This window comes from Macaca fascicularis, chromosome 4 (assembly GCF_037993035.2).
Source record: "Macaca fascicularis isolate 582-1 chromosome 4, T2T-MFA8v1.1".
Taxonomy (NCBI): Eukaryota; Metazoa; Chordata; class Mammalia; order Primates; family Cercopithecidae; genus Macaca; species Macaca fascicularis.
In genome coordinates this window covers 103,570,637-103,582,654 of record NC_088378.1, presented here as the reverse complement: position 1 = coordinate 103,582,654, position 12,018 = coordinate 103,570,637, and the positions used below count along the sequence as shown (strand labels likewise).

The 12,018-nt window shown below is 39.3% G+C and overlaps 1 protein-coding gene across 1 annotated transcript; it reads right to left on the bottom strand.

Annotated features, from left to right (window-relative positions):
* Nucleotides 1–276: 276 nt before the first annotated feature.
* LOC141410243 (uncharacterized) lies at nucleotides 277–9,221 on the bottom strand (the record flags this gene model as incomplete). Its single annotated transcript, XM_074039107.1, has 3 exons — nucleotides 277–5,004; nucleotides 5,744–5,868; nucleotides 8,520–9,221. Coding segments are annotated over 2 exons (711 nt in total), but the record flags the coding sequence as incomplete, so codon positions are not given.
* Between the last annotated feature and the right edge of the window lie 2,797 nt (nucleotides 9,222–12,018).

Here is a 12,018-nt window from a genome sequence, read left to right as displayed (position 1 = left end):
TCTACCTTTTCTATAAAGAAAAGTCATTATAGATGATTTGAGAAGCACCCAAAAAATCCTAAATTCCCGAAAGAATTCTTATTCTGACATTAATTTTACATTCTATGGAACAAAAAAATGCCACACTTCCATTTTACCTAAATTATCTGTTAAGAAAAGAGAACTTATATACAAAAGTACTTTATATTAACTTAAAAAATGTAATTGATGAAACCAACGACCCTAATTTAGAGTCTCTGAAACATTAATTTTTAAAAATCACCACATCGGTTAGGATTCTAAGGTATGCAAGTCTTAGTTTTATTCTTATTTTTTTCTTTCTTTCTAATGCTAGTCTTAAAATTGCCTCTGGTATTTTCTAAATGTGCTCAGAAGTCCTAGGGCTCTGGTAGTTTTTTAACTAATAAAATAAACATAGCAATAGAGTACCTGCAGTTCTGCTAACAATATTGTTTATATTACAAGTCCAATCCACAAAGGCTACAGAGAAAAATATCCAGTATAAACAAACATTACTTAGATACCAGTGGCATCTTAAAGCAGCACACCCAAGTCTCAAAATGCAAAAGGGAGAAATTTTCCACTCCCACGATGCCAGGCACAACTCCCTGGTAAAGCACTTGTCAGGTAAAAGACAGTGACATTGCCTCTGTTACTGTGAAGTTGGAGAGGAGGTGTGGGTGTGAAGCACATCAGTAATTCTCTCTTCATTTTTTCACCCTCTTTTTTTCCCCTCAATATATCTCTTCTTTTCCACAATGTCTCTCCTTTCTCCATATTTCCTGCTTTTAGTTGCTCTCCCATCTTCTTCCATCCCCCAATTCCAACAAAAAAAGACAGCTTTGTCCTTTAATTCTGTTAACATCAATCTCTAAATTTTATACAACACACATTCATAAACACTACTGGATCATATTTTCAAAAGAATATACAAAGGGCAAAGAGGGGGATGAAATGGGCTGGGGTTAAAGCTAAGAAAAAAATTACCCACTGGTATTTGCAATGCCTAACCTTCTAGCTGAGAGAGAAGTTAAACCCTCCAAAAAAGCAGGAGTCAGCCAAGAAATGCTAGGAGGAGGTAAGACATAGGTTGATGTAGCCCTATGAGAATCACATGAGCCAGTACAGCCACCTCACCAGGCTGGAACAGTCAGCTGAAACCTGAGGAGTGCCTCCTCTTTCTAAGTTTGCCTTTTACTTCTAGAGCCCAAAGGCTTAAAACTGAGGAAGGAGGACATGTTGCTCTTTAAGACTGATCCCAGTTGAGTCCCTGATCCTTTCCAAGTAGACGCATCTTCCCAAACTCTTGCACATACTTCTGTTGCTTCTTAGCACTACTAAGTTTTCCACTCTGCTTACACTTATCATGCTCCCCTTACTTAAGGCCTTACCATTAAATAAAACTTTGTATCTTAGTTTTCTCAATTGTAAAATGAAGATAATTACAATTACAGAGTTAAGAGGATTAAATATTCCAGTATTTATAAAGTGTTTGGGACATGAAAGTATTTGTTTAAATAAAATAAAAATAAAGGAAACCATCTCTGAATGCACATACCCAAATTCAAACGACAATAAGTTTTTTACAATGGTAAAACAGACTTCAAACAGAAAAGAACACTGAGCGTACTGAAGTTGTCACTGTATCATCAATCCTATAGAGTTACTAAGGACTGAGAAAGATTCCCTAAGAAACCAGGCTTTATCTTAAACTTCCATATTTAGTCAATTTTGGTCCTGAAACACTAATTATTAAGGAAGAAACACATCTATTTATTTTCTGAAACCACATTTTATAAAGTGGAAATATGAGTCTACCCTCAGCATGGAACATCCTGTATCTGACTATTCAGCATTGCACGTCATTTGCATTCTTTAGGTATTATTTAGATAATATTATTCAAGACATTTCACTGTATATTCTAAAAAAAGAGTTTCAAGTGAAATGTTTAAGAGGAACAAACTTACTTTCATTTTGAGTCAGGGCTACAATAAAATGAAAAGGACAGCTATGATGAAAACAGAAAAAAAAAGGGGGGGACAATATTGAAAAAGAGATAAGAAAATGTCAGCTTCATGACAATGGGGCCATCTACTATGTTTATAATGTGTAAATAAGTAAATGATATAATGGCATCAAAACTTACTATAAACAGAGATCAGAGTGATCTTGAATATGGGCCTACCTATCTGCGAAGTATAAAATTACCTCATGAAAGTAAAAACTCTGCTTTAAACTTTTATTTTCCTATTTTAAAACTGCTTTTAAGGTAAAAATATTCTAAAAACATGTCTGGAGTCTCAAGATAAATTACCAGATATTAACAATTATGTGTGTGTGTGTTTTTTTTTCTATTAGAATTTAGCAAAAAGTTTATTTTTTCCTGGTCATTGAAATATAAATTGAAAAAATTTTAAATTGAAATACCAACTTACAAACCTATAAGACAGCTAACCATATTAAAAATTACTTCTGAAAGACTGATTTCACGAATTTAAGAGCTAGAAAAATTTATACATGTAAACATCTGTTCTCTAAGTTATAGTAATATAATGTTAAGATTTTTAAAATATATGAGATTTTAAAAAATACTGTGTTTACAACAAAATTCTACTCACAGCAATTCAAGGAATATAATTAGAGGTTTTATGAAAATAGATAAATCCTTATTTAATAGAAAGTATTAGCACTGATATTTTTAATCTACACAAATGGAATTTAAAATTTCCAAAAGTTTCTGCTAAAGATATCCAGTTTTGAAGTGTTAAGCTTGTCTAAATTTCAGCATTGTAACTTGAGTTCTAACTTCTGCAGGAAGAAAAGTGCACTTCATTTAAGCAAGAAATTTCCATTACTTCTAGATTAAGAAGCCACACCTCATACAACTACTGACAGGAAAACATTTTAATTCAAACCTCTACCACTACCCAGCCTGAAGCAAAGTTAAAAAAAAAAAAAGAAAGAAAGACACGAAAATACAAGCACAACTCACATTTTCAAAGAAAGGAAACTCTTGCTAAATAAGTAGCAATTATGCTGAAGAATTTATATGCTAAAGCACGAATGAATATAAAAACACCAGAGCAGTCAACCATAGCTTTAGCACTTTGAGTATGATTAACAGAATGAACTTTCAAAGGTCAATTAAAAGTCAACACACTTTAAAGAGATATTCTTAAGTCTGGTCAATGTATAACAGCACCTCTTAATTCAGGGGTATCCTTCTTAGTTTAAGCATAACGTGCATGGGATAAGTGTACATATATATGCAGAATTACAACATGTCTCCAACCAGATTACTACAGAAAACTCATATATCACTTATCCTAGAGTTTTGACTCTGTTAGTATTTTCTAAGTTATGAAATGATTAAAAGAAAACATAAATATATTACTATATAGTACCATCCAATGAAGATGAAATGTTCAGGACTAAGGTTTATCAAGAAGTTGATGCTATTTACTCAACAATTATGAAATCATTCCCAAGGATAATGCTATATTGTCCACAATACATATTATCCAGATACCTAAGTCACCCCCCATTAACCTTCCCTGAATTCTTGTGGTTGAAGAGTTTGGAAAAAAGGAGTATGGCATTTAAAAACTGCCAAGTTCAGCATCAGAAATTTCTGGGATAGTACAGAACAAGTCCTGAAGGCACTGAGTGCCCATTACTGACCATTTCCATCCAAAAACTCAGTAAGATCTTCAATCCCATCCCACGTGAACTAGGTCAAGTTGTCCAAGAACCTCAGAATGAGCATAGACCACCAAGATTATCTGACCCAATCCTCTCCACTTAACAGATCAGCAAATAAAGATCCAGAGAGGTAAAGTAACCTGGTTTGGCTTACACGGCTCCTTAGCAGATGTCTTAAAACTCAGTCTAGTGCTTTCTTCTCTTCATAAAGTCCATCATATACTTTTTTTTTTTTTCCCATTAGGACTTTAAGACCAGGACATAATTGCCCAAATAACTGTGGCTACCGTCAGAATTCAGAGAAAGCTGGGATTTTTAAGAAGCTAATGATCTGGGAAGGCTCCAAGGAGAAGCTGGAAATTGAAGAATGAGTAGAATCTGGGTGGTTTGAGAGGAGGTATCACTAATGAGGGAAGCAATATGGCTCATGCACACATGTTGAGCCTGCCACGTTCCTGAACTACAGAGACAATGTTTAGAGGAAAATGGGGTTTTAAGGCCACCTTATAAGCCAGGCATAAAAGGTTCAATTTGATGAGGGAACAAACAGAAAGTTATTAGGGGACTTTAATTTTAGAAACCTGATGTGATGAACGCAGAGACTAGTCTAGCAAAAGGTGTGCAAGAATGGAAGTGGGAAGAGAGAAAGACTTGAGGTGCTTCACAGGGGTCTGTTTAATACTATTAATACCTTATTGGGCTTTTGTGAGGAACAAGTGAGCTGATAGAAGAGAAAGTATTTGACAAGAACAAATGCCCTAGAAAGCAAAATTATATTAAAAGTCTGGGGGTAGGGGCCTCTCTGACCATATCTCCATGTTTTGGTGACACACACTTCTCTATAAAAGCAAATTTGGAGATGAACTGTGGATCTTTTCCTATAAGATCATAGAAATCTCTTCCCTTCAATATTTCCAAAAGCTAGATCCCAAGGGGGAGAGACAGCTGCCATCCGTAAGCCCCTGCAAGTCTATAGATCAGTAAGGCTAAAATCCAAAACTAGGATTCTGTCTTTGAGGCAGACCACATAATCAGTGTTTCTGAAAGTGAGTCAAGAAAGTATATAATTAAGGGCTAAATAAGGTAGTACAAGGAAAAGAGTAGAAGAGACAGTACCTGAGCCAAGGAGGTACATGATGAAAGTTATTAGCTGGCACTGCAACATTGCAGTCCACATCCTTCTCCCATCCCTTTTCCCTCTGTTCAACAACTACTACTTCCATTTTGTCCAGAGGTACTTATCTCCTCCTGCGTTGCGTTGTCTTCCTCTTTTTTTCCTTCTTCTACAGCAACTCTCCAGGCTTAAAAAGGAAATTTGAAAAAGTTATTACAATAAATTAAAAGCTACATATATTAAATATATAGTGTGATTTATTAGCTGATGTTTTAATTTATAGTCTTACATAATTTACAGAACAACTCGTATGAGACATTTTTCATGTAAGGAAACTGAAACTTAGAGAGTCAAGGATGTAGGTTGAAGCCACCCAAGCAGTAAATGGCAAAACTAGGATTGCAATCAGGACTGGCTGACTCCTCAACCTATGCTTTGAACCTCTCTTCTAAACAATCACTGCCTCCCTTTTTTTAACTGATAAGCTTGAAAATTCTCATTTATGTGTTGGGCATTTATAGATAGAGCCACTATATGAGTTTGTAGATTAAAGTTTTGACAACCAAGAACAGAGGTGCCTGGGCTTAGCCACACTTGCTTGCCAAATTATCTGCTTTAGGACTAAAATTTTTGAAATGTGTGGCTTGAAGGATGTTGAAGGGACAGCCCTCCATTCAGCATTCTTGTCTGTTCTCTCTCAGGTCATCTGTCCCTTAGGGTCTATTCCCAATCATTTGCTTGAAACCGAATCTCCCTAGTTGAAGAGAAGGCTGGGACTGCCACTCCTACAAATCACCAACAGGTTAGGGAGGATGGTAGGAGTATCCCACTAGTAGGAGGGGTCTGTGAACTGTGGTCTCTTGAGCCCTGTGTCCCCAAAGCAGCCTTAACTCTGCTTGTAAGTGGTACATTCTATGTTGATTTACCTGCAGAGGTGGTTTCATGAGGGGTTCCCTGGTCACAGGGCCCAACTAAGAGATGATGCCAACATGTCTGGTGCTGTAGGGGAAATGATCAGAGCAGGGAGCATCTGGGGAGCTTTTTAATGTTCCTAGAAGAAAGCAACAAGAGCATTACAACTGTGGCAAGAAAACTCTTAACACTAATTCTTAAAATTTAGTCTAATTAACTCTCACTTTTGAAGGAGCTCATTAACCCATTTATGCCAGAGGCTGCAAATTTTTTTGTGAAAAATCAGACCTTGGCAATGACCTTGAGCAGTAGGATAGAAATAACTTCCACAAGCTTAGCATTCCAATAATGGAACGCTAGGCATAAATGGGTTTTACGAAAAGAAATTCTAGGTTCTGTTTACAGACATTCTGATTATGTAAATGTGGGATGTGCCGAGGAGTGTGAAGTTTTGTAAGGACTACGGGTGATTCTGACACAGGTGATCTGAGGACTACACTATGAGATACACTGCTGTGATCTCTTATAAGATAGCCAAGCCAGCAAATCTGCACAGAGGAGAACCCATATTCTACAATATGGGTTGTTCAAATATCAATGCTAAGTTCTAGGTTGAGTAGTTACTTTGAAATAAGGCCACTAGGCTTTCCAGAAGTTGCCAGGTTTACAAATGTTGAAGTGTGGCGGAGGAGGGGGCGGGAGGCGGCTGTGTTAGTATTTTCATGATGTCACCAAATAACCAAATAGACCCTCGGAGGAATAACGGCATCTCTCACTGCAGTCTACATTCCACATCAGACCTCTTCTACACAAAGTGATGGTCTAGAGTGAAAACCTTCTAGGCAAGATGCTACTTCCAGTGCTTAATATACATTTGGTGAAACACTGATGATAATTTTCCTCACTGTGGATTTAGTTGATTCCAAAAGGTATACTGTCCTTCATGTAACTAAATTGGTTTATTTCAAGCTATTTTAAAAATGAATTTAAAAACATCAGACAGCATTCAAGTGAGATATTATGGTTACGATTAGGCCATTTAATTAGACATCCAATCACAATGCAAACAGCCACTGATTATTTAAGAAATACACCTTTACAAAGGTTCGTGTTCTTCAAACAAAACTAGGCCATAAAATGTATTACATTAAATCAATACTGCTGTCTTTCTCCTAGAAACCCTATCACTTGTCTTTGTCTTTTTTCAAATGTGTATACCTGTTTTAAAGTACAAACGCTTAGGCTAGATACTGGAACTAAGCTCTGTTTTGCTGCCAGTTCTTTCTTTGACACCTTCTTTCTCTCCACTAAAGCACAATCATCATTCTCTTTAAGGATGGACAAGATGGACTTTTAATTATTCTTATCTGAGTGTTTTATTCAGCAAGTATTTGTTGAGTATCTGTATTTATGCACTTACTTTTGTAAAGAACTTTTGTTGCTATAAGCTCCATGAAGAGAAAATGCCCAGTGAAGTACCTGACATCTGGAATTCACTCTCATAAAATGGTGAGAAAACTGAAAGACTTTGTCAGTTACAGAACAAAATAATTTCTCCTGTATACACTACTGACAAAGTACACATGCAATATTTAAGAGAATTTTCGTTATGAAAAATGTCTGATTTTACTGTTTAGAGAGAAACTGTAGGTTATTATGATAACCAGAAGTTCACACACCATTGTCTTGCAATACAACTTGTGACAGTATTTCGATACCATTGCCAGACTAAACCTTTAACATTAATTATTTATCAAAATTATACATGCCACTAACACATCTCAACAAAGAAGATTATGTAAGTGAGCTGCCTTGGCGTCAGTAATACTGAACACAGTAGCTATTTTCAATCCTTCATTAAAATTAGATCAAGATGTACTTGTATTATGTGTTGCTGTTCCTGTAAGGAAGACTTACATTAGTTTAAGATTTACTTTGGGTATAAATGACATTTTTTCTTTTTTGACATTTTTCTTCTTTGTCCCCTCCTCCACTGCCCGCCCCCCCCAAAAAAAAAGTTTTCAGTAGAATACAGAAAACAAAAACACAAACACCTGCCCTGTTCACTCTCTCTTATGTATAATAAATGCTTTGTTCTCCCCTCAACTGGATCCGGCAGGGATCGCCAGGGGCACCTGCCACTTCACCCTCAGGCTTGGCTCTCTGTCCTCACCCTGGCCCCTAGAATTCCAAATGGTGCAACAAAATACGACAATCCTAAGGTTCGTAAAATAAGCAATGGGTAATTTATTTTTCAGTGAAGGAAAGCCTTTAAATATTAGTGTTTTAAAACATCAGACTTAAAAGTTACTTCTGACTAGGCTGAAAGGTGAATCCAGGCGCATATAAACATATCCTGGCCTACCCCTTCATAACTCGCGCACCGTGTTGAGGCCCCAGGAAAATCTCAAAACGGAGATGTAGTCTAAAAACTGGACGACACCACAGACCACGTTGCTGTAGCCCCACATATTACCCACGAGAAAATCTAAGTGGTTAAGTCACTTGTCCAAGGTCAAGCTGGGCCAGTCGCAGGCAGAGCTAGTCCGCGACCTTCTAACCCTTCCTTCTCCCACCCAGGCGCGCACAGGCCTTTGGTCGCGCCGGCCCCCGAAGGGTTCCCACGGATACGGTTCCCAAGTCAGTGGCATGTCAGTGCCCTTCAAGCTACCGCACTTTTATTTGTTCTCCCCGCCAGCTCCAGAAAGTATTAAAGACTCTCTCCGCGCCTTCTTCCCAAGCCCAGGTGCCCTAAACCACTTGAGCCCACCGCGCCCAAAGCCGACTCACCCGCAGCCCCAGGTGCGGGAGCCCTCGGACCGACTCCGGCCCTCCCCGCAGTCCTCGCCGGCCGCGCTGCGGCCCCGGCTGACGACGAGTCGAGAAAGTCACCCTCGGTGACCGCGGACGCGTGGGGCGGGCCGCGTCGCGCCGCCCCGCGGAGGCGCCGCAAACTTTTCCCGGCTTGCAAGTTGCCGGGCTACGCGGCCGCGGCAGACTTCCTTCGCCGGCTGCCGGAACGAGGGGGGCGCCCCTATCCCGGGAGGGGGCTGGGCGAGCAGGGTGACGGTCAAGTTGGGGTCTGGGGAGCGCAGGCGCCCCGCACTCTGGGGCCCGGCCGCATTGTCTGCGCGGCCTCGGACCAAGCCCGGGCGGCGGTGGCACCAGCGGGCGCGAGGAAGAGTTGCCGTCCCGAATTTGCCGCCCCCTTTCGCCGCCGCCGCCCACCGCGTTCTTTGTGTGTCTCTCGCCGCCCTCCGGCCGCTTCGCCGCTCGCCTGACAGCTGATGGGCTCACCGCGCCGGGTCCCGCGTCCTCTCGGCCGCAGCCGGCGGAGCCCGGCCCGGCCAGAGGAGGAGGGGAAAAGAGGAGCGTTGACAGATGCTGTCTCGCAGCGGCCACCGCCAGGGGTAAAGCCTGGACTGCCTCGGCAAGAAGCGGCCGGTCGGTAACCGGCCCCAGCCTCGTATTCGCCTCAAAGACCCCAATTGCCTAGGAGACCTTCCCTCCGCAGCCGCCCGCGCAGCTCCGCTCTCGCGCCCCGCGCCCGGCTCCGCGGACTAGCGCGCCCGGTCAAGAATCCTGGGGAATCCGCTCCGCCCCCTGGCTCCAGCGTCCTCCAATGATGTCGGCGTACACAGGGCTGTTCCATCCAATCAGATGTCGGAAAGCCCAGACAGTCCGCGGGAGTGTAGCCAATAGAAGGCGACTCCGGCAACACACCCGCCCTGATCCACTAGGAACAAACCGCTCCGAGCTCGGTGGTGGGACCGATCCTGGCGCCCAGATCAAGCCAAGTCCGGCCAAAGCTGTGTCGCAAAGTGAGAATCTGAAGACAGGTCCGGTACTTAAATGGCTATGATTCTAAAAAGTTGAAGATGGGAACGGTGGAAGCACAAAATCTTTACCCTCGGCTTAAAACACCTTTTCTGGCGAAAGTTTGTATGTGAAAGAAAGCTGAACACTTTGTAGCACTGTTTAAGTGAAGGCCTTTCCTTTTAGAACGCTGCTTTACAATGCCTTATCAGCCGGGCTCAGGTTGGTGCATTGAGTCCCGAGCGTTTGTGTTCCTAATAAGTTTGCCAGAATGTCGGATATCTGAAACAGGTTAGTTTCTATCCTGCCCCAAAACACAGACTGTCACTGGCACCACCATGTTGTGGTTTTTTTTGTTTTTGTTTTTGTTTTTTCCTTGAATGAAAATATAAGAGTTCTGTATGTAAATCATCTTTATTGTGAACTTTATTTCTATAATAAAGTCACACAAGCTATCTTCAGTGGAGGTTGGATGAAATACCGGAAAAGAACAATGTAGAGACAGATGATAGATATGTGGGATATCTCTATCCATCTGCCACCCATGTATCAATCAAGAAAGGACTTGAGTAAAGCAGTGGCTATAAACGACTGTACCTTTTGATCACAGGACCTTACAAATAATAGACACACTAGTTGTTTGTTTATTTGATTTGAATAGGATGACTCATTTGTTATTGTTCATAGGAAGTTTATAAACTTCATTGAGTTGTTTACTGAAAGTGGATTACACCATGACGAAAACAGTATTTGGCAACACGTATTTGCGTATTTCAAAATAAAATTACACTTATTTGTACTTCAAATAGTTATGTCAGTTTATTTCTTTGGGTAATAAACTGTGCATTTAAAAAATTTTGTACACATGTGGCATGCTCCTTCTTTATAAATTATTTTGATGACAAAATACATTTTTTAAAGGATGTTCTGGACAATGAATGGAAAGAAGAGATCTGAAACAAGAAAAATATGGCTATATTACCTCCTTGCTTTCGTGATTGAAACTCACCACACCTTACCACATTAAATTCGGGGGATAACATGGCCCCTGAAATGAAGTTTTATCAACAGGTCCAGGTTCTGGATTGACCTTGAGCCAATCTCTTAATGACTAACTCTGTTATAAGAGAACAATATGCCTGGCTCTACCTGCCTCCTTGGGGTGCTGTGAGATCCAACCAAGATAGTGTTTGTCAAGCACTTTGCTTTTTGTAAAATACTGTGCCAAGTGCAGAACTGTCTTAAATGTGTTATTATTCTCTGTTTATTATCAGAACATTAATATTTCCTCGACAGCACATTTTTTCAATCTGAAATATATTTTTGAGCCCATCAGTTTTCTTTCAAAACAGATTTGAATGAAACTCCTGCCTGCTCATTCTAGATCAAAGCAGTACTTTCAGGGTTTCTTTCTTTCACTTTTTTAATGGAGAGGATGTTAGAAGAGAATACTGAGGAAAGAATTCTAGATGGAAAAGGTTCGAGAAATTTTATTCACTCTTAGTGTATTCCTCTCAGTATATTCCTCAAAAACAAGATGGATCATAATGTCCAATTTAATACTCTGTTCATAATGTTTAAAAACTTAAGCAAGTTTCAATGTATACGCCTAAAATAAGTTAACATATCCTATGTCTGCTAATACAGTCTTAGATGGAAGTTGTAAATGGCTGGGTCAAAGTTATACCCATAAATCAAGTACTGAATTTAAAATTTTGGAGGCATTTATTAAAGATTCACTTATCACTTTTGTACTTAATTGTCAAAGAGGAAAATAAATGTGTATTTTTAGATTTTGTGTGTCATAATATAATTTGTTTACTTTTTCCCAAAATATGCAGTCTAGTACAGAAGTTTAATTATTACTCCAACAAATGTACACGTGGTAACACTAGAATGTAAAATTTGCTGAATTTAGTTGAACCAGCAGTTGTTAATTTTCAGTTAATTAACTGTACATATTTCATTTTCTGAGTGAAAATTGTGGAAGAATTTATCAATATGAATTCAATATGCATGATTTATTAAGTATATTTAAGTCAAAACCAGTGAGTGGTGATTTCCTGATAATCGACAAGTCCAAACCCATTTATTACATAGAAATGAATATTTCAGTGATTGTCTGGGTAATATTTGTGATTTCACTGTGGTGATGTTTCATTCACTAAGTGATATTTTCAATTTTTCATCAGCGATTTTCTCATCAGTTGTCCAAAATGGAACACAAGAGCGGAAGCTATTTTAGAGAGCTATCAGTTTTAGCACATTTGAAAATGTTTATTAGAGAAACTGACTTTGGGGTTAGTTTTAGCATTTATAAAGATTGTTTTTAAAAAATACATAGACAGACATTTGTAAAGATAATTTTTAGAAAATACATAGACATCTTTTATAAGTTGCCTCACATGATCTGTGGTAATATGACTAATCACAATATTATTTTCTCTGTATCTTTGCATTTAATTTGCTATCA